Source organism: Rousettus aegyptiacus, unplaced genomic scaffold (assembly GCF_014176215.1).
Source record: "Rousettus aegyptiacus isolate mRouAeg1 unplaced genomic scaffold, mRouAeg1.p scaffold_m13_p_9, whole genome shotgun sequence".
NCBI classification, from domain to species: Eukaryota; Metazoa; Chordata; class Mammalia; order Chiroptera; family Pteropodidae; genus Rousettus; species Rousettus aegyptiacus.
This window is the reverse complement of record NW_023416312.1, coordinates 33,808,198-33,835,067: the sequence shown is the minus strand read 5'-3', so window position 1 is coordinate 33,835,067 and position 26,870 is coordinate 33,808,198. Positions and strand designations below refer to the sequence as shown.

Below are 26,870 nucleotides of genomic sequence, written 5' to 3'. Positions count from 1 at the left end.
TCTTATTTTTCCCCAAAGTCCACAGCTAGTATTTGAAAATGATGTTTGTATTCAATCTTGAGATACATGATTTTGTGTTAGAGATCCGAAATAAGGAAACTTAGGTACTATAATCTACCCCACGTACATGTTCAGCATTTCATCACAGGTAGTTCTAAATTCTTGCCTTTTGGCCTCTTCTGCCTTCTACATCATTTGATCTCAGCAAAACTGATATTGCAGGGGATGAATATACTTGCCAGTAAGTAACCAAGGGTTTTAGTTGGGGCGACATAGTTTATTTTGTATTCAGTTCCATTTACTTTGCCTAACTTAACTGCCTATTCTGAACAACTTGAAAGATACGGGTTATATAAATTCATGTGATCTTAGGAACTTGAATAGCATCTGTCTGGGCTTTAAAGGCAGCATATGCAGAGAAGGAGTTATTCCCTGAATCATGGCCCGCTGGGAGGGCTTCTTTACCAAAGGCAGCTATGGTTTCCTCAAGAGCTGGAAGAAAGACCTCATTTCCCTCACCCCCCACCCGAAGAAACCCATGAGATCTGTTGTATTATACACTGTACTATATGATACTCGATTGGAATCTTCCTTCACTTTTGATTAAGGGCTTCAGCACCATAAGTACACATGTAAAATTGACCAGACTAAAATCAAACTTGGAAATGTGTATATGTTTTAGAGAAGGAGGGACAGACAGGACGTTTTTAATTTGAAAGTAAAGGTAAGTTGTTTCATTCATCACAGGATTGCAGTCTTTCATTGTTTGAAAAATGTTGTGGGTCAGAGTTTCATACGAAGTTAATATGAGAATGCCTTTTCTTAAAACCACTTGGTAGGAAGATTTATACTTCAGAGAGCTGGTCATTTTTATTTTTACTATTTCTATATGACATCCTGAACCCGGAAGCCAAAGATGAGAGTAGGGAGAATGGTAGTTATTGAACAAATGTGTTCCTGGAGTTGGATTAAGAACCTCTGTCAGTTTGTTTTCTCTCGTTCTTCTCCCTAACTTCCATTTAGCAAATGAAGGAAGTACCTGGGTCCCATTTCATGGTGTTGCTTTGGCTGTTTGCCATTGTATTTGACTTCTGCACAGGGGCTGGTGTCTCATTGGGCTAGAGCCACACCTTTGCTCCTTAGCTGTAGAGATGAATCTCTGGGTTCTTTCCGAGGAGGTGCAACCCAGCCGGGGTAGATATATTGGTGTAAGTTGCAGGGAATGCTGCAGTGGCTCCCAGGGGGAACTTTATAGTCAAATAAAAGTTTGTGATTATCCCATGGAATCATTTCACTTATGGCTTTTGGGTTCTCCTTTTGTACAAAGTTCTTTCCCAAATTCTTCATTGAGCGTATTCACTGCATCCTACCCAGTCCCTAGCTCTGGATATTTCCTCAGTGGAGCCGTTCGTTATGCCTTGCTACTCTCTTTACCAATCTAGATTTTTCTGCCAAATGTCTTTGTGCCTGCGAACCTTTGTTCACATTTTATCTTGCTCAGAGATGAGAACTATTGGCTTCTTAACAACTTTTCTTACCTCTCCCACTACCTCTTTGCTTCTTCCATCTCTGCTTTTTACCTAAAATATATTCCAGAGCCTTGTATCTAAAGTGCTCCTTATTTGACTCAGGTTTTGTCCCTTTTTGGGGTTTATCTTTGAAGGAGATCGTTTCATTTCAATATACTTTATGGGTTTTTCCCCTCCATTTATTTCTTGTAAATGCCAAGATGTAGCCATTGGGCTAAAGGCTGCATTCTCTGTGGCTGTTGCGTTATTGCAGCCTTTTTCATCTGCAGTACAGCATTGAAGCAACTGAGGCAAAAGACCTGATCAACAGTTTTTGGATACTTCAGAAACTGTTGTGACACAAGCACAGATTGTTAGGGAAGGAGGCCTTGAGTGTTGGCTTCATCTTTGACCGATTTTGTTCAGAATGGTTTGTCAATCTAAGCATGAGATTTTGAGCAAATTAAATTCCATTTTTTGCTCACATTTTTTTGCTTTAAACCTGATGCAAGAAGAACAGGGTAAGATGTTTATGAATTTGTTTCTTTTTCTAGCTCCTTTCTTCAAGCCAATGTTTGAATAGTCTCTTAATTGAACTTACTTTTTTAAAATATTTTTATATTGATGGATTCATCCTGTGGTAGTTTGCCTAAGATAAGGTCATTTCTTTTGAGACATGTACAGATGCTGAGTTTGTGAAGGCTTGATTTTTCCTTTTGTTCTCAACCTTGTCAGGCTAGCTGCAGAATTGATTTCAGCTCTTTTTTGTTCTGTGCTATACCATATATATTTTCTCTATCTCTCAAGGCTATAAGTCTAACTTAGAAAAAGGCCTAGAATTTCATGCTGCTTCCTTTCCTTGCTTTGTTCTCTCGCACTGGTATTTTGAATTTCTGTGTAACTCACTCTTTTCTCCCTTAACAGGGTTGTTGGTACAGAGGAACGTATTCCTATTCCCCTCATGGATTACATCCTTAATGTGGTAAGATTCATGGTGGGGTAAAGGTGTGTGCTTTTCTGGAAAATGTATGGGGTTACCAAATAGTCCAGTGATTTCTGTGTTTTTATTTTCACTAGGGCCCTTAAAGTACAGAGCTGTGGGGAAAGATATGCAAACCTTGTTCTGTGAGACTGGTTTGCTACAAATTAGCCAACGCTCTCCCCTTTTTGAATATTCCCAATTTTCTATTCTTTGAACGTGTCCAACACATTTTTTCCCATGAATTTCTTTTTTAAAAGAAAAATTAATGTGGCCTTTTCTTTTAACTTCCTGTGTGTCTCACAGGAAAAAGTGAAGAGTTCGACCTTTCCCATAATTTTTACTTGTAAAGGAGCCCACTTAGCATTTGTTCTAGCCCATTAAGCACTTCAAAGACTTCGAGAGGTGGTTTCTCTTGTTGGCTATGTGTTTGTTGCCCACATTTTACTTTCTTTATCCTTAAAAACTTTATTTGGTCTGAATCACTCTTTCAGAGTTCTAGGTTTCATTTGCATTATGAGTACATTTGAGGGAAAGTATCAGAGCTGTTTGTTTCCAGGGGAGAGACAATACATTATCATGCAAAGGAGCACTAAATGAGGAAATTAAGAGGTTAGACTTGATTCTGCCACTAATTCATGGTGTGGCCCTCATCAAGTCATTTAACCTCTCTGTGCTCTCAAATTATATGACTTTAGGTGTGGCCGAAAAAGTAGATTGGGAAGAAGTTGTAATTTTTTCTTATTTTCTGGATGTTTAGGGTCCATATCATATATCTATCCCTGTTTACCTGAAGTTTTTTGTATTCTAGAAAATACTGATTTTTGTGACTACAAGGCTACCCCTGTCCTTATTTCAAGCTTTCCTTTTAGTTCCAAGTGTCAGGCTCTAACTTTTTTTAAAAATTTTCATTACCTAGATGAAATTTGTGGAATCTATTCTGAGCAACAATACAACAGATGACCACTGCCAGGAATTTGTGAATCAGAAAGGACTCTTGCCTTTGGTTACCATTTTGGGTCTTCCCAATCTGCCCATTGACTTTCCCACATCTGCAGCCTGTCAGGCTGTTGCAGGTGTCTGCAAATCCATATTGGTAAGAAGCATCTGGCCAAATATTTTCATTTCTTTTTAGAAGTCAATATTGCAATATTTTTGTATACATGTTTTTACTGTGGTCTCCTTTTACCTTCACCAGGAAAATAGTGATGAAATTTGTGGTTGTGTACTACAAGTGAATTTCGTGACTGTCATAGTCTGCCACATTATTTCTCACTGAAAAGTTGAAGTGTTTGTTCTTTGTTTCTGGGTTTAGTTGGTATATAGTTCTAACATTTGATTTTATTGGAAAGGAGTATCTCTGAGAAAGCTTTGAAGCTGGGTTTTATTAGTGTATCGTCCTTTGTCATGGATGCGTTTAACACAATCTGGTATTGTTTAGCCGTTTATTTTTTTTCTTTTTCAAACTTTATAGTCATATATTTTAAGCATAATTGACTGTAGTTTATCAAATTTTGCCAAAATCTGAAGTTCCTTTATTTATATTAAAAGTGGTAAAATGCACATAACATTTTTACCACTTTAACCATTTTTAAGCATACAGTTCAAGTAGTGTTAAGTGTACTCACACTGTTGTGTAACCCATCTCCACAACTCTTCTCATCTTGGAAAACAAATTCTTATACCCATTAAACAACAACTCCCCATCCCCCTCTCCCTCCCTGCTCCTGGTAACTGCCATTCTACTTTACGTCTCTATAAATTTGACTGTTGTAGGTACCTCATGTAAGTGCAATTTATATGGTATTTGTCTTTCTATGATTGGCTTATTTTGCTTAGCATAATGTCTTCAAGATTCATCCATTGCGTAGCATGTCACAATTTTCTTCCTTTTTAAAGCCGTATTAACTCCATTCTGTGTATAAACCACATTTTATTTTCCACTCATTCATCAGTAAACAGTTGGGCTTCCACCTCTTGGCTATTATTGTGAATTAGTGCTGCTGTGAACGTGGGCGTGAATATTTCAAGATTGTTTATGTGTGTGTGTGAGATGCAAATACTTAAGATCTACTCTTAGCAAATTTGAAGTGTATAATAATACAGTATTAACTGTAATCACCATGCTGTACATTAGATCCCCAGAAGTTATTCATCTTAAAACTGAAAGTTTGTAGCCTTTGACCAATATCTCCAGCCCCTGGCAACTGTCATTCTACTCTCTGATTCTACGAGTTTGACTTCTTTAGATGCCACATGTTTGGTGAGATCATACTCAAGACCCTGATTTCCATTCTTTTGGTTATATACCCAGAAGTAGGATTGCTAGATCGTATGTAGTTCTGGTAGTTCTGTTTTTAATTGTTTTGAGGAACTACGATTACTGTTTTCCACAGAAGCTCCACATTTCATATTCCAACCAGCAGTTCACAAGGGTTTCCGATTTGTCCACATCCTCACCAACACTTGTTATTTTCTGGGGTTTTTTGATAGTAGCCAAACCAGTGGGTATGAAGCAAGATCTTGTGGTTTTGATTTACGTCTCCCTGATTGATGATGTTGAGCATCTTTTCATGTGCTTATTGGCTGTTTGAATATCTTCTTTGGAGAAATGTCTATTTGAGTCCTTTGCTCTTTTTTTTTTTTAATTCCCCCCAGACACATACACAACCACCCTTAGTTGCTGTCTCCCCTTAAGAACTGGATCTCTGAAGGTGGAGCGTCTCCTCCCACGTGTTTGCGGTACACACCTGGGGCCTGGTGCACTCGGGGTATAGACCATGGCTCCAGTGGGGCTCAAACCCAAGACCTTCTGCGTGTAAAGCAGACGTGCTAACCACTGCTCTATTGGAACCACCTCCCTTTGCCCATTTTTTAATGGTGTTTTTTTTTTGCTGTTGAGTTATAGCAGTTCTTTATATATTTTTAGATATTAGTCCTTTATCAGATAAGCGATTTACAAATTTTTTTTCCCATACCATGGGTTGCCTTTTCACTCTGTTAATAGTTTTCTTCGGTTCACAAAAGGTTTTTATTTTGAAAAAGTCCAGTGTACCTTTTTTTACTTGTGTGGCCTATGCTTTTGGTGTCATATCTAAGACATCATCGCCAAATCTAGTGTTGTAATGCTTTTAGATTTAGGTCTTTGATCAATTTTCAGTTAATTTTTTACATGGTATAAGGTAAAATCCAACTTTATTCTTTTGCATGTGAATATTTAGTTTTCTCAACACTGTCGAAAAGACTGTCCTTTCCATATTTGTACCCTTGTCAAAAATCATTTGACCATGTATTTGAGGGTTTATTTGGGTGCTTTCTGTTCTCTTCCGTTGGTCTTGATGTCTGTCTGTATGTCAGTACCATGCTTCTGGTTATTGTAACTTTGTGGTGGTAAGTTTGGAAATCAGGACATGTGAGACCTCCAGCTTTATTCTTTTTCAAGATAGTTGTGTCTTATTTGGAGTCGCTTAAGATTATATATGAATTTAAAGGGAGATTTTTCTGTTTCTGTAAGAAAGTCATTAGGATTTTCATAGAGATTGCATTAAATCTATGAAGCTCTTTTATTAGCTGGGTTGTGCAGTAATAAGTAATTTCTGCTAAAAATCTAATCCAGTTGCTTTTAGACATGTCTGTGTTTAGTGTTTCATTTTGCTTTACTCTGAATATTTAACTAAGTGCTGTTCATAACTACAAGGGGGGAAAGGACTGCTCTCTTTATCCTACCTCTAAAATACTGTGTGAGAATAGATAGATTTATTTAAATCTATAGGAAAGGCACATACATTTTCATATCTTTAAACAGCAAATGATAGTGTTTTACTGTCAGATTTTTCTGAAGGCTCAAAAAGAAATTAAAAGGGCCATGTAATACTTGAGCTGTCTCATAAAACAAATTAACTAGCTAATCCCTATCCTAGAATTATCTCTCTTATTGTGGGGAAAAAAGAACATTTGTAATAGTGGTTCACTTCCATGCTTTGGAACCTTGCCTAACATTGCTCCCTGTTGAGCAAAATTTGGGATTCATCTTATAGCATGGAGTCCTGGCTATAACAGTATTACATTTTGACCATCACAAGCTTTTAAATATAACTGGCTTACCATGTTTGAAATCCTCTCATTTGGGAGAAATAATGTGTTGCTTTAAAAGGAGATGTCAGGGATGTCATACATGCATTCATATTTTGGCTCTACAATTTACCAAGTGAGAAAACATGACCAAATCTGAAATTTGCAAGACTTGTCTTCCACTTCTTCTATTGTGACTATTAGACATGATGCATATGGAGTTCACTATTAATTAATGTCTTAATTATTATTCTTGTTTCAGACACTGTCACATGAACCCAAAGTCCTTCAGGAGGGTCTCCTTCAGTTGGACTCCATCCTTTCTTCCTTGGAGCCTTTACACCGCCCAATCGAATCCCCTGGGGGCTCAGTGTTGTTGCGAGAACTGGCTTGTGCTGGCAATGTTGCTGATGCTACCCTCTCAGCTCAGGCCACACCTCTACTGCATGCACTCACTGCTGCCCATGCCTACATCATGATGTTTGTTCATACTTGCAGAGTTGGACAGGTAAGAACTATATTATGGGTGAACATGTTGGTTTAAATCTAGTGGAATACCTAGGGCATATACTTGGCATCTTACTTTTTTTTAGCAGTTCTATGTGGGCTAGCTGCTGAAAGAACAATTTTAAGGTGAGATTTTTTTTTTGGTGAGCAACTCAGTTTTGTGCTTTAAGTTGCTCTCTAGTTTCACTTTTCCTCAGTATTTGTTTCATTAGAAGTTGGGTGACCATATAATTTAGTGAACTGGACCTTCTTGAGAGTATAAATAACAAATAGATCCGTAGCATCCGTATAGCCCAGCTGGAATGTATAGTTAACCATTTTAGCAGGCAAGCCACAACTGGGTGCTCATCTGGCCTGTTACCTCATAATCTTTCTACAAATGCATGAAGGCCTGAAAATAGGGTGGTAAGAAGGAAATTTGACCACAAAACATTTAAATCAATGGTAATAGAGCTTACTCAAGGCTTCCTAAATGTCAAACCCTATGCCTATAATCCATGTGAGATTCCTCTCGTGGTTCCAGAAAGGTGTGTGTGTTCATTTGTTCTCAAATAATAGTTCTAAAGATTAATGGTATAACATTTTAGCAGCCTTGTTTTTTGCTGTTGAGCCACAGGTATGTTCGTCAGATCAAATCAAATGAAAAGCATAGTCATAAACTACTTAGACTACACGACAAAGCTTAAGGTTTTATTTTTATGACTTTATTAAATGAAACAAAAATAAAATAAAAATTTTAATTCAAGAAATTAAATTCAAATATTTTTTGAAATAATGAAATAAAAGGTAAATGCCTCATACCACCCAAATATTAGAAAGCTGTCAGTAAATCTACAAAATTTTGATTTAGAAAAACAAGAGTTGCTTTGCCTATGACTCTTTCATTTTACAAAAAGCAATAAGAATGGATGTTAGAGACATTATAAATATAGTAAGAGAATATCTTGTGGAACCGTCATCTTAAATGTGGAAATTCTGATGAAGTAGACAACTGTGAGAATAACAAAGAAGGAAAAATAGAATCCCTTATCCTTCCTAGATAGCTGAAAGTCGATTTTGTATATATTGCTAGAGGGCATCCCAGAGATCAATTTATTTTTACATTCGGTTGCAGAGTGAAATTCGTTCCATCTCCGTAAACCAGTGGGGCTCTCAGTTGGGTTTGAGTGTTCTGAGCAAATTGAGCCAGCTATATTGTTCCCTGGTATGGGAAAGCACTGTCCTCCTCTCCCTGTGTACCCCAAACAGGTAAGGGAATGGTCATCTCTTATTATCTCTGTTGTCTGTCTTAACACAGAAACTAAGCTTAGCGAGCCTAGAGTATTGCTTTGGTCAAGGACAGAAGAGTATAGTAAAGAGTCTGTTTTAGTCCATTTCAGCTGCTATAACAAAATACCACAGACTGAGACCATATAAACAAATTTATTGCCCACAGTTCTGAAGGCTAGAAGTCTGAGATCATGATGCCAGCCAGCATGGTTGGATGAGGGCCCTCTTCCAGGCCACAGACTTTTTGATGTATCCTCACATGGCAGAAGGAACTAAAGACACTAGTCTCATTTGTGCGGGTTCTACCCTCATGACTTAAGCACCTCACAAAGGCCTTTCCTACTAATACTATCACGTTGGGCATTAGGATTTCAACATGAATTTTGAGGAGGCACAAACGTTCAATCCATAGCATTGTCCTTCCCTCTTACCAGCCTAGGGACTTGCTCATAAAGTGTCATCTTGTGCATGTTTGATATTCCAATGAACATGGTAGGTATTTAAATTTCGGTCCTGTTGTAAGCCAGATCTAAAAAGTTGATTTGGAAACCTTATTGAGTGCTACCTCAGGAATTCAATCGTTGCAGGTGTTCTCTTTGGTTAACTCGCCTACTATAAGAAGGGATAGTATCAACCAAGCAGGTTAGAGACCAAGCACAACATAAAAGTTGAGCTATCCAGGGTTTTTTGCTCATTGTTTCTCTTACTGCAGCTTACCATCTGGGTGTGAATTTGGCCAGGCGGACATGCAGAAACTGGTTCCAAAGGATGAGAAGTCAGGTACGACCCAGGGCGGAAAAAGATCAGGTAACTCCAAGAAACTAAAATCTTAGTCATTCTCTTATGTTCTATCTTAGTCTTTATAGGTCTTTTGTGAAATTTTAGTTAGCTCTATCATCTGTTGTCCTCATTATTTTCTTTTCATTAATTTTTAATTAATTTAGAATTAAACTATTTTTACTCATTTTTTCTATAAAAATGCATTCACATAGTGGTAAAAATTAGAAGATGCAGTAGAAAAAGAATCACCCATATTTGTACCAGAAAAATAATATTTTGGAAGTGTTTATCTAAAGATTAGTGTTTACCTAAACTTTTTCCCTGAGGGTATATTTTATTAACATAGTTGTAATTATCTTAGATATAATATTTTGTAGATTTCTTTTTGCTTAGCATTAATTGCCATGTAAAGATACCATGAATTAATCATTTCCTCTTAAGTTTCTAATGTATTATTTTGAATAATGAATATCTGTGTAAGATTGATTCCTAGAAATTACTATATCAAAGGGTATGGTGAGACTTTAATATTTTGTATGCTTATTTTTCAGAAGCTTAATCTTATAGGTTATAAATGGTAAATGATTGTCGTAAGTGTCTGTGGAACACTTTAGAACCACACTGTCCAGTATGGTAGCCACTAGCTATGTGTGACTGTTGAACACTTTAATGTGGCTAGTACAACTCAGAAACTGAAGTTTTTTTCTTCCTCCTTTATTCTCACCCCTTCCTCCTCCCCTTATTTGCTCTCTTTTTGTCTCTCCTTCTCATTTTCATTCTTTACTCTTGTTAAGGGGTAAGGGTGCTATGAGTTAAAATGTGTCCCCCCCCCCAAAAAAAAATTATATGTCGAAGCACTACCCCCCCCCAGCACCTGAGAATATGACCTTATTTGGAAATAGAGTTGTTGCAAATGTAGTTAAGATGAGGGTTCTAGGTTGGGTGGAGTAAACTGAATGTTTAATTTTTATTAATTTAAATATAACAGCTGTTACCCTGTTCAGTTTTTCGAAGACTTTTAAGTATATTTGGAACAACTTGGGTATGTGAATCTTTTTTTTTTCCAACTAAATTGTATGAAATATAAACATAGATCAGTTATTTTAATGAAAATTTAATGTCTTGTTTGGGATGTGCTGTAAAGTATAATATAGGTACTTGTTTTTTTAAATACTTAGTATAAAAACGTAAAACCTTAAATTTTATATTTGTTTACATGTTGAAATAAATTTTTTTATATTGGGTTAAACTGTAATATTAAAAATTATACCTGTTTCTTTTTGCTTTTTAATGTCGCTACTAGAAAATGTAAAATATATGTGACTTACATCATATTTCTGTTGGATGGTGCTATTTTAGAAAATAGATTTTATGTTATAGCACAATAAAAGTTCGAAATTTCAGTAAGCAGAAATTGTACACAATTTTCTGGCCTTAACACAGCAAACCTAAAATTAATAAAAACAACTTTTCTAGAAAGTTGTTTCTCCTCTTGTATTCTGTATCAGGGAGGAAATATATTCAATAAACTGTTAGAACAATGAAGATGATTTTATGCATAAAAACCTATCAAATATACTTAAAAATTGTAATGAAATTACTAAAGATAGGAAGTAATAAAGCAGACAACTTGTGCAACAACAAGTAAAGATTTATATTACAATTAGTATGGGAGAGGGAACAGATTAATAAAATATATACATGCCTCTGGCAAAGTGAGAAATGAGAACAAAATTAGACTCACTGTCAAAGAATTGCCTTGTTTAACAATCCACATATTATTTTCACTTAGTTTTTCTATAAAATCTGATGTACTTTATAAAGTTTGCTTAAAGCCAATTCTTGGTTATCTAAGAGCGCGCGCGCACGCGCGCACACACACACACTAAAAAATCATTTAAAAAAGACATCTCACATTCATGTACAAAAATCTTAAATGTTAGGAGCTAGGAAATATATTTCCACAGTGATAAATCTGTGATATTCGATTTTGAGTTTATTAATGAGCTATAAAGTTCTAGCTGTACATGCACCTTGACAGCATGGGGACACTGTACACGTCTATGACATGGGTACCAGTCCGTAGCCTGTTAGGAACTGGGCCACACCGCAGGAGGTGAATGGCAGGCAGATGACCAAAGCTTCATCTGTATTTGCAGTCATCACCACTTCAGCTCCACCTCATATCATTAGGCATTAGATTCTCATAGGAGCACCGGTCCCTGGTGCCAAAAAGGTTGGGGACTGACTGCTGGTCTATGTGAGTGGTAATTCATGGGTCACGCAGTACCTGTAGTCTTCCAGAGTAGCCCTGGGTTAAGACTGTTGTTCTGCTCTCATTGGAAAATGTTGTTATTAGCTTAAAAGGGCTCTAAGGAGAAAGCATATCAGTAGAGTTTTGGATTTTTTGTTTTTTCTTTTTAGATTTAGGATGTCACGGACATTTATTTAAAGAATAACAAGCACCACAGGTAGCTCTTTCTTGGGACTCTTTACAAAAATGAACCAGTTAAATGCTGGCTCAACATGGTCTTATTGTTCCCCTCATATGTCTACAGATGGAGAACAGGATGCAGCAGCTGGAAGTATGGATGCTTCTACCCAAGGCTTGTTGGAGGGCATTGGGCTTGATGGTGACACATTGGCTCCTATGGAGACAGATGAACCTACTGCTTCAGACTCTAAGGGCAAATCTAAAATCACACCTGCCATGGCTGCCAGAATCAAGCAAATCAAGCCTTTATTGTCAGGTGAGTGATTCCCTTTTTTCTCCCTTTTCTGGCTTTCAGAGCCTTAACCAATCCTATAACAAATTGAGTTGGTAAGACTGTTATTTCCTATAAGACAATTTTGAACTTTGGTGGTTCTTTTTTAGGTGTACTTTAGTGAGCGTCCGCTCTGTGACATGCTTTGTACTAACTGCTAGGGATACAGAGAGAAGAGAATCTCGCTTTCTGAAAGCCATCTACCCCTCCCTAGCTTTAATTCCTTCCCTCCTATTCATTCTTCAACTACTGCAAATGGCTTCTGCTTCTACCATGTCTTGCCCAAGGTACTTTCCAGTGCCCTATCACTTCTCTGCAGTATGATAGTTGACCTGCCACCTCCTTCTTGAAATGTTCTTTTCTTGATGTGGGTGGGGGGACGGTATTAAGCTCTTCTGCTTTCCAGTTACCTGTCTGGCTATTTCACCATCTCCTCTTCCTTTCTCTGTCCCTTAAGGATAGCTAGCAAGTGACATGGTTTATTTGTGTTTTAATAAATTCACTTTGGAAGCTCTGTGGAGATGACATTAATGTGATGGAAGACCATATTAAAGCTGTACACTCATCTGTCTGCCATCTTCTGCCCCTTAATGTTATATCCATGTTTGAGGACTCTTATTTTGTATATGTTCCTCAATATTTACCAACGTTTGAAACCTTAATGTAGAGAAAAGTTACAACATAACTCCTGGGAATCTGGAGCTCTGCCCAAAAGCAAGAAAAAAAGTTCTTTGGTGTTTCCATTTTATCTTAAATCTCCTTGAATTTTCCATTCTAATTTGTTTATTTCTACTCCTTTTCATATAATTTGAAAGTCAAAAGTGGGGAGGAAGGAGGTAGGCAGGATAAAGGGGGCCAAATATGTGGTGACAGAAAGAAATGTAACTGTGGGAAGTGAACACGCAGTGTTAATATTATTGTGCCTTACTGTTAAAGTATAAGGCTGAAACATACTGGATTTCATTAACCAATGTCATCATTAAATAAATAAACAAATAAACGAAGTAAGTAAATAAGAAAAAAAGGAAGTCAATCACCACTACCCTAAATTGAAGGAAAATCTACCAAGAAGATTGCTCATGTTTACCTCTCCTTTCTTTGTTAGATTCTTGGACTACTATGAATTCGGAACATTCTGGGGTTTCTGTGTGGGTCTAATGCATGCTTTTGATGTCTATACTCTGTGGTTGCTGGCCTTTTATTTTCATCTCTTATCCTTGCTGACTACCTTTGAGCCACTTTGCTGTCTGTTCACCTGAAGGTGATGGTGAAAAAGCACAGACTTAACGTTTGGATGCATTAGGTTTTCAGAGTCTGGGCATAATCAGCCTCTAGCCAGGCAATGCAAGTATCAAGTACAGAGAGCAATTTTAAGAAAAGCAAGTCAACACCCAAATATAATATATTTAGTACTATTTTCTTTCCCTTTTCTATGCATTTACTTTTAACTGTTTATATGTGGATTCTGCTTTTTTGGTTCAATATGTACCATAAAGCATTCTGCAAAAATGAAAACCTAACACCTTAAGAAAACCACTTAAAAATTTTTATACTTTTCCTAGCAATTTTTTTTCCTTTGGGGACCATATATGTAATGTGATCAGACAACAATACGTATATTTGGTGTTCTTTTCTGGCCTGAGTCACTAACTTTTTTGCCATTTCTAAAGTTCTCTGAAGGCATTTTAAGTGATTCCATAATCTGATAAATATCATTTACTTAACTAGTTCTTATTGCTATATTGTTCTCTGCAACGGTGGTTTCAGTTTATACCTCCTCTAACAGTGTGAGTACCTATCTTGTTCGTCTTTCACATTTGTTATATATTAATTGCCAAAATACTTCTCTGTTTTCCTCACTTTAAAAGAGGCATTTATTTCCTATGGAACTTCTTTTTTGGACTGTCATGTGTAGGGACAAGTCCAAGTATTTCCTGGGTATTGTGTGGAAGAGGTAAGTCATAAAAATGGATTAATGGTAATGTGTCTGTTATAAATGAAACTAAGAATGCTGTCAGCCTTATTCTGACTTTTGGATTCCAGCCTCTTCTAGATTAGGCCGAGCACTTGCTGAGCTGTTTGGACTCCTTGTTAAACTTTGCGTGGGGTCTCCTGTCCGTCAGAGAAGGAGCCATCATGCTGCCAGCACCACCACAGCACCGACACCAGCTGCTCGATCAACAGCCTCAGCCCTCACTAAGCTACTCACAAAGGGCTTGTCATGGCAGCCTCCACCATATACACCTACTCCCCGCTTCAGGTGAGGTTCCGCTTAAGGTACAGAATCAAATTGATTCTCTACTTAAATGGAGAGCGAGCCACTGAATTAGAGGACTTGGTGGTTTCTTGTTTACTTTAGATGCGTACCCCAAATACAGTTTCTATTTAGTCTAGAGTATAAAGATTTTTAGAGCGTTTATAATCAAACTACATTTCAATAACCTTGTATTTTTTAGTAGGTGGGAGCCTACTTAAAACCTTAGGAATTTTAATAACCAGACTAGTTACCCACCTGCATTCCAGTCAGTCTGTCAGTCAAATTAGTGCAATGTTAAATTTTACTCTTGGCCTCTACGTGGATTTCCCATTGCTTCTGTGTCTGCCTCAGAGGATGTTAAATTTTTGCTTTTTCCCTTTTTCAGGCTGACATTCTTCATCTGTTCAGTTGGCTTTACATCCCCAATGCTGTTTGATGAGAGGAAGTATCCCTACCACCTCATGCTGCAGAAATTTCTCTGCTCTGGAGGCCACAATGCTCTTTTTGAGTAAGGATCAAGTTGCTTTAGTGAGAAGCATTTCTTAGAGTTTAGTCTTCTCTGTGTGCCTTAGCAGTCCACAACTCTCTTAAGTCACCTATCCTGTGACAGTAGAATACATAGAGACACCCTTTGGTGGTAACTGTTCATGTTCCAGGAACTAGCTATATTTGTCTCCATCTTCCTTGGAGGGTGGGATTCAGCTTGTCTCAGAGGTGTTTATAGGGATCTCTTTTCCTCATTTGGTTTCTTATACCTGGTACATATTTTTCTAATAGACTTGTCTTTTTCTAGTGTTTCTCTGAATATGATACTTTCTCTGTTTCTCTTGGTCAGAATTTTAAGCTAAGTTTCACCTTTTTTGTTTATTTTGACTTGAAAAAGTAATGCTAGAAGTGGTAATCATTTCGCAGTATATATGTGTGTATCAATCACCTTGTACACGTTAAACTGACATGTTACATGTCGTTAATATCTCAATAAAGGTAAAGACCAAAAAAAGGTAAAGCTAATAAATGTTTGACAGATTGAAAGCAGTAGCTCCAAGGAGAGTGGACTTGTACCTCCAATCTACAGATTGGGAACCTGTTGAATGTCCTTTCAACATACTCCCCATCTACAGTACTAATATTTTATCTATATACTTCTCTTATTTGAATTTAGAACTTTCAATTGGGCTCTGTCCATGGGAGGCAAAGTTCCTGTTGCTGAGGGATTAGAACATTCAGACTTACCTGATGGCACAGGAGAATTCCTGGATGCTTGGCTTATGCTGGTGGAGAAGATGGTGAATCCCACCACGGTGCTTGAATCTCCACATTCACTGCCTGCCAAATTACCCGGAGGTGTCCAGAACTTTCCACAATTCAGTGCCCTCCGCTTCCTTGTGGTAACTCAGAAAGTGAGTATTCAGCATTCTAGAACCAAGAGGAATTTCTCATGCTGACTAGGTAGCTCCCACTCTCTTTTACCTTCCTTAATTAAATAACTTGGTGATTGGAGAACCACTGGATCCTATTCCCAGTTAGGGATGCATGACAGATATAGAGACCATGTAAGAATTTTCTGTAATTATAAACATTTGAACTGTAAAACTCAGATTGGTACTCCCAGGTTGAGTTAAATGCCTCCTTCTCTATGCTTTCTTAAGCCCCATCAGTACTGACCTAGGATTTTGTTGTTGGCATGGACTGATTGTGGAAGGACCATCCCATAGTCTTTGACTTATTCCTTCCAGGGTTTTGAATTAAGACAAAGTGATTTTTACACAACTTTTCAAATGACCTACAGGCAGCCTTTACCTGCATCAAAAACCTGTGGAACCGGAAACCCCTGAAGGTCTATGGTGGGCGAATGGCTGAGTCCATGCTGGCCATCCTATGCCACATCCTCCGAGGAGAACCTGTGATTCGAGAGAGACTAAGCAAAGAGAAGGAGGGATCTCGAGGAGAAGAGGATACAGGGCAAGAGGAAGGTGGCTCCCGCCGAGAGCCTCAAGTCAACCAGCAACAACTGCAGCAGGTAGGATCCTGGTCTGATACTTCCAAGGCCCAGACTTTGCACCTAATAGAGTGCAATTCTTGTGTTTTTTTTTTTCTAAATTTACATACCACTTAAATGCCTGGTCCTATTAGCCAGGAGATAGGTTTAAATTTGCTCTTTCTCCTGAGAAAACTAGAGTGTAGTCTCAGTGCTTCTAACGGGCAAAAGATCTGTGTTCTCCCAAGCTTGTTGTTTAGAATTAGAACTCTTTTTAAAAAGTACTGCAGCTTACCAAAAGTACTTTTAGTAAGCTGCAGCGCTGTATCTTGGAAGTAATTTGTTCTCGACTTCTTTGATTAATCTGTAAAGGAAAGGGATATTGTGACCCAAATTTATTCTCCAACAGGAGCTTTCTGAAACCTTATTCACCTACAAACTTTTTTAAAAATTATTTTTAAACATATAAATCACATTTTGAAAATTGGAAGCTAGAAGCAGTAGTGGGTAGCGGGGTAAGGGAAGCACTTATGAACCTGACATTTCGATCTCAAAAGAGCATTTAGCATATTCCTCTGGGAATTTGTGTTTAAGTGTGTGTTCTCTTTGTGTATCTAGAGTCCTGTTCAAATGTATCTTTTATATGTGTGTGTGTGTGTATGCACCAAATTTTTTATTAATAAATAAATGCTCACCTTAAGAAAACTTGGAAATACAGCAAAATATTTTTTAAAGGCATTCATAATTTCACCACATAATTATTGTGTCTTTTATCACTTATACCTAATATTTACCTAGTTAACATATAATATGTAGAATTGTACTGCTGTCATTAAGAAAATGGGTTGTTTTTTTTTTAATTTTATTTTAATGTCTTGGTCATTCTTTTATTGCCAGACCTTAATTTTCTTTACGCTGTGTTATATAGTTTCTTTCTGCTTTTTTGTGTGAATTTCACTTTTTGAATTAGAATAATCCTTTTGAAGATGATAACCACTTAAGCCCCATTTTCTTAGAGGATGGAATTGAGAATCAACTGTCCCATGTGTAGCTCTAATGCTATAGAAGCACCACATAGAAAGGTTCATTTATGTTACCTACCTGCTTTAGCTTATAAATGTCCTCAGTTCACATGAAGTTAGAAAAACTTGTTTCCATCTTGAAAGGGTTCCTTTCTTTTTAAAATGTGTTTGGATTTCTCTTTTACTGTGGTTCTGAGATCCCGCATGCATTCTTTTGGTAGCTCATGGACATGGGCTTTACAAGGGAACATGCCATGGAGGCCCTGTTGAATACCAGCACCATGGAGCAGGCCACAGAGTACCTTCTAACCCACCCTCCCCCAATCATGGGAGGAGTTGTTCGGGTGAGTTGGCTCAGGGGCTCTAATCTTCCAGAACATCGGTTTGGCTGCTCATGTGCTTTTCCTCTCTCATGCTTCCATCACTGGTCTTCCCTTCCCTAAATTACTTCTCATTTTCAGACTTCTCCATATCAATATTTTCTTTTTTGTGATAACTCTCCTAGCTCAAGAATGTAATGAGCAGAAGCTTCCTATCTCCCAGCCCTGCAAATTACTGGACTTTGTTTGCAGAAGAACTCTTAAAGTGTCCACAGTCAGAAAGCAATATGAGGCTTTCTTTTCTGAGATGCAGAATAGTTGGTCACATTGAAGTCCCCTTATACAATTTCATTGTGATTTTCTCTCTCTGTTCTTATAGTGACCAGGTAAGACTAGTTAGTTGTATTTACCTCTAGAGAGCAGTATTTGGAGCCCCTTTTTTTTTCTAAAGCTTGAGCACAGGATGTCAGATTCCTTATGAGTTGGGGTGTGTATAGTTGCTGGATTTTCTATTGTTGCTCTGTAGGATCTGAGTATGTCCGAAGAGGACCAGATGATGAGAGCGATTGCCATGTCTCTGGGACAGGATATCCCGATGGATCAAAGGGCAGAGTCACCTGAGGTAACTAGAATACGGGGCATCCAAAAGGGTATAACACATTCATCTTCGTATTCTGTGAACATTCTGCTACTACTGCAGAGTAATTGGTGGAATTAAAGTCTAACAAAACACATGGGAGAAGGAGAGAAAAAAAATGGCATAGATGATAAGAGGCTTTGTTCATCTCTCTGGCGACTAAATCAGAGTTATGTGACAGAAAGAAGGAGCAAACACCAAGGAAAATCACCTGGGAACTAGATTCACAAGCCCTACAACTAGGAAGGGAAATAAGAAATCACCCTGCAATGGGAGGAGGTAGGACTGGGCGAGGACACAAGGCTGCCAGGTCCCAAGCTGATGAGTGAACAGAGGACATCAGGCAGCAGTAGTCAGCAGCTGCAGATGCCTCATAAAGGGACCGTGTCCGCAAGTGGACTTTAGCAGTGACCGGCTTGCTCTGAGCACCAGCGCCAGGTCAGCTACACAGGGGACACAAGGGATTAGAGTGAGACACTGAGTTATTGGAATGAGGGCCAGAGGCTAGACTTGCTCTGTACAGAAGTGCCAGTGGTGTCCACTGTTCCTCTGTTGAGCCCTCCTAGAGTATGGACACAGCACTGCCATAGCTGCGAAGTCATCAAACTGGATTAACAGAGGTTGCTCTGCCCAAAGGATTCCCTGAAGCTCCACCTCCCTCAACTTGCAGCTCCACCCAAGCCACATCCAGGTGTGTCCTCAGCAAGTCAGGTGCCCCTTGCTGAGCAATGCCTGGACACACTCTGGTGGCAGCTGACCATGGTTCCTGGCATGGCCTCTTGAGGCAAGTATAAGCACAGCATCTGTGGATTGCTTGCTGAATCTTAACAGGTGGCCCTTGAGGGGCATAGGCTGGGACTAAACTTGGTCTGCAGCTGAGCCCCTCTCAGGACTATACCACTGGACACCTACTTTACAAAGCCTCACTAATAAGACCAGGAGATTTAAGAGTTTTGCTTAGTACATAGAAACAGACACAGAAAGGAGGCCAAAATGGGAAGACAGAAGTAGAAACCATATGAGAGAGCAGAACAAAAATCCAGAAGTAATGGAATCAAGCAGTCCTAACAGATGCAGAGTTCAAAACACCGGTTATAAAGCTGTTCGATGAACTTAGGGGAAGTGTGTAGATGGATTCAGTGAGAACTTTAACAAGGAGATTTTTAAAAAAAAAAAAACATTAAAATAGAATTGGAAATTTTAAAAGGGAACCAGTCAGAAATGAAGAACACATTATCTGAGATGAGAAGTATAGTATATGGAATAAACAGAGTGAATAAAGTAGAGGATTGAATGACCTATATAGAGGATGGGGAAGCCAAGGACACTCAATCAGAATGGCAAGAAAAAAGAAGCCAAGACTATAATAATAATTTAAGGATCCTATGAGACTCTTAATTGTAAAAATATTCTTGTCATGGGGATACCGGGAAAAAAGATGTCGAAGAGCTATTTGAAGAAATAATGATGGAAACTTCCCTAAACTGATGAAGGAAATAAAACATAAAACCCCAGGAAGCTCAGAGCGCCCCCAAAAATGGGAACCCAAAGAGAGGCCCACACCAAGACACATCATAATTAAAATGCCAAAGTTTAAATACAAAGAATCTTAAAAGCAGCAAGAGAAAAGCGGTTAGTAACCTACAAGGGAAGACCCATTAAGACTGGCAGATGACTTCTCTAAAGAAACTATGCAGGACAGAAGGACTTGGCACAAAATATTTGACATGATGAAAACCCAGGATCTACAACCAGGAATACTTTATCCAGCAAAGCTTTTTTTTTTTTAGAGTCAAAGGACAGAGAAAGAGCTTCCCAGACAAAAATAAGCTAAGAGAATTTATCAATACCAAGCCAGTATTACTCGTTGGAGAGACTTCTTTAAGAAGAAAAAACATGTCAAAAACGGGACTAAAGAATGGTAATAACTACATTCCTATCAACAAATACCTCAAGTGAAAAAAATTAAGTGCTCCAACCAAAGGATAAGGTGGACGAATGGATAAGAAAATAAGACCTCTGCATATGCTGCCTACAAGAGACTCACTTCAGATTAAAAGACACAGAGACTAAAAGGAAAGGGAAGGAAAAAGATACTGCCTTGATCGGCCTAGAGGGTATTGTGCTGAATCAAATGAGTTGGATAGAGAAAGACAAATATCTCAAGGTTTCATGTACATGTGGAATCTGAAGAACAAAATAAACAACAAAAATGAAATAAACTCGAAGATAGAGAATATTTTCAGGGCTACTAGATGGTGGGGAGGTGGTTGAGGGGGATGAAAAAAGCACAAAAGGATTAAGAGGTACAAATGGGTAGTTGGAGAATAGACATGGAGTTGTGGAGCGTAGCGTGGGGAAGATGGCTAATGTAATAAATATGTAAGGGGGAAGAGGGGTACTAGATTTAGTGGAGTGATCACTTTGAGAGTTACGTGAATCTCTGATCACTATGCTATACAACTATAACTGTTATATTATTGTATGCCAACTATAATTAAAACTCACTGAATTGTACAATGTAAATACAAGCAACTAATTGTCTATTATATTTCAGTAAAGCTGGGAGGGGAAAAAGAAACACATGAGAGTACTCATTCATCCCAACCTGCCATCACTGATCTACACTGTACTGACTTAAAGCTTTAAGTGGGGCAGATGAAGCATTGATCTTTATTGTTAAATAAGTGACCCAAAATGTACTTGGTAGTGTCCATTAGTCCAAACTTGGCTATTTCTAGGTAACAACTGCGTCTGTTTAATATACTGGCAGAGAATGCAGGACAGTGTTTATAAATGGTTTTGTAGGAAATAATTTAGGGATGCTGTGAATAAATTGGCAGTACTTGAGGGTTTGTAAATATCCTTCCTCTCTGCTCTCCTTGTCTTACCTTAGCCTGTGTGGCTGCCCTCATGCTCGTTGCCACACAGTAATGAACATACATCAACCTGCTTTGAGGAGAAAGTAGGGGGTATTCCTATGATAGGGCAAATACATTTTTAGAGTATTCCTCGTCGTCTTTCATGTCTTCCATATGCTGTCACTCTTCCTTCCTTACCTCCAGGAAGTTGCATGCCGGAAAGAGGAGGAAGAACGGAAAGCTCGGGAAAAGCAGGAAGAGGAAGAGGCTAAATGTCTAGAGAAGTTCCAGGATGCTGATCCACTGGAGCAAGATGAGCTCCACACTTTCACAGATACCATGTTGCCAGGTTGCTTCCACCTTCTTGATGAGCTGCCCGACACAGTGTACCGGGTGTGTGATCTGATCATGACAGCAATAAAACGTAATGGAGCAGACTATCGGGATATGATTCTGAAGCAAGTAGTCAATCAGGTAAGCTCTCTGGGTGCCAAAAGAGAGGAGTATGTATTTTCCTGCCATCCATCAAAACCTAATTTCTAAATGTATTTTTACATTTCACCCAGTATGGATGTATTCTCTATTTGAATTCTTTAGGTCTGGTAATCTAGCTTTCTCTTGAGTGTTCCTGCAAAAAGTGAATTAAGTTCTTCACAAAAATATCTTTGAAAGGAAAAAAACAAAGCACTCTTTTTCTAAGCATTTCTTCTTAGGTTCATCTTCAATGTGCAAAATGTGTCTCACTCTTGAACCAAGTTAGGTCCCCTGGATTAACAGTGATAAAAGGTTTTTCCTTCCTCTTCTATGAAGAAACCACTTTGACACATAAGTCCCCATCCTGTTGAATAGCTATAATCTGGTCCTTTTTTTGCTTTTTTTTTAAGCGGTGGTTTTCCTCATTGTGAGGTTAATTTATACTAATTGTAGAAGTTGGGTGAGAACTAAATTACCCTAAATCCCTGCACAAACAGCCAGTTAACATTTCGGTTGTATTTCCTTTACTATTTATGTATTTAAGTCATTGGAATCTTGTTTTATTTGTAAAGTTGAGAAGCAGAGGAAGAAATCAAAAAGTGATGTACACAATCATAGGTAATAATAAACTTTAGTGTTATGGAAACATCACAGAAATACATCACAAAAGTAAAACAAACGATAAACTATTTTTTTATAAAATTTAACCAGGATTCAGTTAACTTTATATTAAGAGCTTATATAAATGATTTTAAGAAAACTAAAACCTTGATTAAAAAAACAGTTATATAAAATTTATTACAGGACATTTAACATGCTTACTAAAGCAACACCAAGAGTTCTAACATTCTCATTGTTTTTAGTGATAATTCTGGGGCAGAATGTTGTGAAAGATTGCTGACAGAAGTGTGAGTTGGTAGAATTTTTGTGAGGTTGACTATATGCACCAGAATTTTTTTTAATATTCATTTCCTTCAACTTAGAATTTAGATTTCTTAATCTAGCCTAAGCAAGTCATCTTTTAGAGATGATCCTGTGGTAGCATACATCTTTTTTTAATTCAGACATTAAATCCCAGTAGTAAATATGTTACTATTTAACTACCCTCCTTTGGCAAGTGTGTTGAGAATGGATTATTTTAGAAGGCTAAGAATGTTTTGACAAACTTTATCATACTCTGTCTACATTTATCTGACTTGGCTACTCTGCTTTTCTAGGTGTGGGAAGCTGCTGATGTATTGATCAAAGCTGCTCTTCCTCTGACAACGAGCGATACAAAAACTGTGTCAGAGTGGATCAGCCAGATGGCCACTCTGCCTCAGGCATCAAATTTGGCTACTAGAATCTTGCTGTTAACACTGCTTTTTGAGGTAAGATTTAGATCTTTTAGTCCCTCTTATTTATCAGAATTATCGAACACCTATCATTGGAGACATTGAATAAGGTTAGAGAGAAACATAAGGCATGATCTCTGCATTTCATGAGCTCACAGATTCTAATAAGCTATAACACATAAGTAAGTACAAAATATAGCATTCTTTACCATGTGAGTGGTATGCACAATTTTGTCTGAGTTCAGGGAGGGAATATGCACAACTTACAGACAATAAGAGACAGGCTTCCCAGAAAAGTTGTAATTGAATTGAGTCTTAAAGTATTTGGAGGTGTTTATTAAAAGTATTCAAAAAGAACTGTTGAAGTTCTGTTGTGGAATACTTTCGGCCTTTCTGAGAAAACCTCTAACTGGCAGCCAAAGAGTGAGGTAGGTGATGAAAATTGATAATAGGCATCGAATAGAATCTGACTCCTTTGTACCTGGTCAGTCAGCACGTTATTTGAGGGAAGAGAGTGTTTTGGCCAGGACATGTTCTTGTTCCAACCAAAACAAGAACTAGGAGGTAGTTGACCTTGAACAAATGGACTTTATTTGTCGTCATGTTTAACAGTAAAACCTGAACTTAATTAAACCCTTTAGGCAACTTGGGAGATAAGTTCAATATATGTGTCAAACTATATATGTCTACAGTCTTCTGGCTTTCCATTATGGTGGAAATCATGGTTCTTATAGCACTTGGAAATAGCTTGCAAAGCGTGAATGATGGGCATACCTGCTTTTTAAAAAATCACAAATAAAAAGTCTCGTATTTGTTTCTAGTCCTTTTTCTATGTGTTTAAACAATTGGGATCAGACTATTTAGAAGGTTTTATATTATTTTCTCTATTATGAATATTTTCCTGTGTCATGTATAATTTCATCTTTTGGACATCCCTAGTTTATTTTAAGTAATTGCCTGTTGTTGGACATTTAAATTAATTCCAGCGATTTCCTATTATAAGTAACACTTTAGTGTAGCCCGCTGAGGGGAACCATTAACTGAGTTTCTGTGTTTAATTATTCCATCTTCCTTGAAAGATTATAAAGGTTCTCTGTAAATCAGAAGCTTTTCAACTTCAACATAGTTAACACTGTATAGCCTAGATGACAATCCTTAATGACATTAATGATGCTAATAACAGTTTCCATATTAAGCACATAGCTAATGTGCCAGGCACTGTGTTGGGCACTTTGAATATATAGCCTCCTTTGTTTATCAGTTACTCTAGAGGAAGAAATTATTCTCTTTGAAACAAAGGCCCAGAGAATTAAAGTAACTCATCTTAGATCACATAGCTGGTGCATGTAGAGGTAGAATTTGGATTCATCCAGTTCCATTAGTATTCACCTCTGTGATCTCCTATGCCATGTTAATCCTTCATACACAGTAGAAGTTGGTATGTTTTAATTTTTTTCCCTTTGATTAATCAATCAGGAATTGAAGCTACCTTGTGCTTGGGTGGTTGAATCTAGTGGCATCCTTAATGTCCTAATCAAACTCTTGGAAGTGGTTCAGCCCTGTCTACAGGCCGCCAAGGAGCAAAAGGAGGTCCAGACCCCAAAGTGAGTGACCCTCTATTTTTCCACTGGTTTCATTCGTATTTCTCTGGGACTTGGGCCCTCAAGCTTAGGGCCTAAATCAGTACCTTTTGTGGTTTTAAAGTTGTAAAGTGCCTGATGAACTCAAGATAAGTTTTCCTATGTTGTGTACAAGCTTCTGGTTTGCCTAGAGTCAATCATTTTTCCTTTTGTAGGTGGATCACCCCAGTGTTGCTCCTGATTGATTTCTATGAAAAAACAGCCATCTCCTCAAAAAGGAGAGCCCAAATGACTAAGGTATATAATATAGTGTATATGATTGGCAGAACTGCTTACCCTTTTGAGGCAAGAGTAGACAAAAAGAGAATACAAGACCATAGTAAAGAATGTCAGGCTCTCTGATCAAGGCATAAAGTCTCTCAAGATTGTTCTTCTGAATGGAGTGTTAGAATTACTTGCTGAAAGACCCAAGAACTTACTGGAAGTAAATGTTAAAGGAGTATGCAGAGGAGGAGTGGCTCTTCTGTTAAGTAAGGTACCGAATATGCCGTAATTCCTCTAAAAGCTAGTGTTCCTTACATATGCCGCATTATCTCAGTATCTTCTCAGAAACAAATTTTGTTCCAGTATATCTAAAATAATGTTCCCCTTTTGTGGAAAACAGTTGGAAATAAAAGGAAAGCAGAGGATTGCAGGACAAGAATGTAGAGGGTTTTATGCCTTTGGAGAGGCTCAGGAATATGAGGATTAATATATACAAAAACTAATCTCTTCTCAAAATATATTAAATATTCCGTATATTTCTTTTTCCTGGGTTAGCTTTAGGAATGAACACTAATGAAATTAATGTTTCTTCTAATAATCAACTGTGTAGGAAATAAAAAGAAACTTTGTGCTCTTATATTTAGTACCTACAGTCCAACAACAACAACTGGCGTTGGTTTGATGACCGGTCTGGACGTTGGTGTAGTTACAGTGCAAGCAACAACAGCACTATTGATTCTGCCTGGAAGTCCGGAGAGACAAGTGTTCGTTTCACTGCAGGCCGAAGAAGATACACTGTCCAGTTCACTACAATGGTTCAGGTACGTGGTCATTCAGTACTGTAAACTTTATTGAAAACAGGGGAAGGTGCCTCAGTATGCCTTTTGGTTTCTTCCTGAACCAGCAGTCCTGACATGTGTTAGTAAAGAAGGGTATTACCATGCTACTATTAAACTGAGTTTTCAGAGTGCTGAGTCTTCATGAAATCATCAGGTGGACCTTGAATCTGTGATAATTTGATACTGTCCCACTTGGAAATGATCTTAAGTGTCGGGTCAAGGATTAAGAAGTGGTTAAGGATGATGTCTGCTCTATTGGAAAGTTTACAATTTGTTATAGGGCCTTCAGTATTTTCCTTCTAGGAACCTTCAGGCTTTCTCTCTCTCTAAATAATAGGGTTTCTTTCTGTTGCAGCGTTTTCCCTAGGAATTCCAATACTCCTCCCCCATGGTTTCTTTTTTGGTAAAGATATTTTTGTCTGCTTGAATTCCTAGGTTAATGAAGAAACAGGGAACCGTCGCCCTGTAATGCTGACTCTCCTGAGGGTACCACGGTTGAATAAAAATTCTAAAAACAGCAATGGGCAGGAACTAGAGAAGACACTGGAAGAAAGCAAAGAAATGGATATCAAGCGTAAAGAAAATAAAGTCAATGGTATGGATTCTTAGTTTTGAATCTTTTGAGAAATGTTTACATGCAGCTAATGTGCCTTTAAGGCTTAAGTTCTGGTTGATTTCATTGAGTGATTTCTTATCCGGTCTTAGAATTTGTGTTTGGCATGTTTCCCTTCATAGGACCCAACTGCTAAACTGGTTACTTAGGAAGGAGAGGTGTGGGCAGGAGTGTCAAGTTAAACTGTCTGAACTCTTACTTCCCCATTTGTAGATACCCCCTTGGCTCTAGAGAGTTCAAATACTGAAAAGGAGACAAGCCTGGAAGAAACAAAAATTGGGGAGATCCTGATCCAGGGCTTGACAGAGGATATGGTGACTGTTTTAATCCGGGCGTGCGTGAGCATGCTAGGAGTCCCTGTGGACCCAGACACTTTGCATGCCACCCTTCGCCTCTGCCTGAGGCTCACCCGAGACCACAAATATGCCATGATGTTTGCAGAGCTGAAGAGTACCCGCATGATCTTGAATTTAACCCAGAGCTCAGGCTTCAATGGGTTTACTCCCCTGGTCACCCTTCTCTTAAGACACATCATTGAGGACCCCTGCACCCTCCGTCATACCATGGAAAAGGTGAGTCTTTTTGGTATGAGGTGCTGGTTTAACTTCACATCATACATCTGTTGTCCTTGGTCTCAGAACAGATAGACATCTGGTTCTTTTTAGAGTCTATAGCCAGATATGTAGACTATTTGCCCTACCCAGCAAAATTTCCCAGCTGTATGCTTAGGTGTTTGCTTAAATATATATGATGGATTATCCGTCCCAGGGAATGACATGAAAAAAGAACTAGAAAATACATTTTCTACCCTT

At 38.1% G+C, this 26,870-nt stretch overlaps 1 protein-coding gene across 19 annotated transcripts in view; it reads left to right on the top strand.

Moving 5' to 3' along the window:
• HUWE1 (HECT, UBA and WWE domain containing E3 ubiquitin protein ligase 1) overlaps positions 1-26,870 on the top strand; it is a 151,087-nt gene that overhangs the window by 82,779 nt on the left and 41,438 nt on the right. For 13 of the 19 annotated variants that reach the window (XR_004952860.1, XR_004952859.1, XM_036227014.1 and 10 more), the window contains 20 exons: positions 2,433-2,490; positions 3,407-3,583; positions 6,821-7,066; positions 8,180-8,313; positions 9,047-9,141; positions 10,103-10,156; positions 11,673-11,864; positions 13,923-14,139; positions 14,522-14,644; positions 15,299-15,536; positions 15,926-16,156; positions 17,358-17,480; positions 17,983-18,078; positions 21,159-21,428; positions 22,646-22,798; positions 24,239-24,366; positions 24,558-24,639; positions 25,251-25,427; positions 25,881-26,040; positions 26,272-26,630. Coding sequence is in view for 17 of the 19 variants with exons in the window: in XM_036227014.1 (XP_036082907.1) it covers positions 2,433-2,490; positions 3,407-3,583; positions 6,821-7,066; positions 8,180-8,313; positions 9,047-9,141; positions 10,103-10,156; positions 11,673-11,864; positions 13,923-14,139; positions 14,522-14,644; positions 15,299-15,536; positions 15,926-16,156; positions 17,358-17,480; positions 17,983-18,078; positions 21,159-21,428; positions 22,646-22,798; positions 24,239-24,366; positions 24,558-24,639; positions 25,251-25,427; positions 25,881-26,040; positions 26,272-26,630 (3,313 nt within the window). In the remaining 2 variants the exon portion in view is untranslated. The remainder of the gene's footprint in view (positions 1-2,432; positions 2,491-3,406; positions 3,584-6,820; positions 7,067-8,179; positions 8,314-9,046; positions 9,142-10,102; positions 10,157-11,672; positions 11,865-13,922; positions 14,140-14,521; positions 14,645-15,298; positions 15,537-15,925; positions 16,157-17,357; positions 17,481-17,982; positions 18,079-21,158; positions 21,429-22,645; positions 22,799-24,238; positions 24,367-24,557; positions 24,640-25,250; positions 25,428-25,880; positions 26,041-26,271; positions 26,631-26,870) is intronic. The other 6 variants (XM_016137332.2, XM_036227022.1, XM_036227025.1 and 3 more) reach the window with 3 other exon arrangements.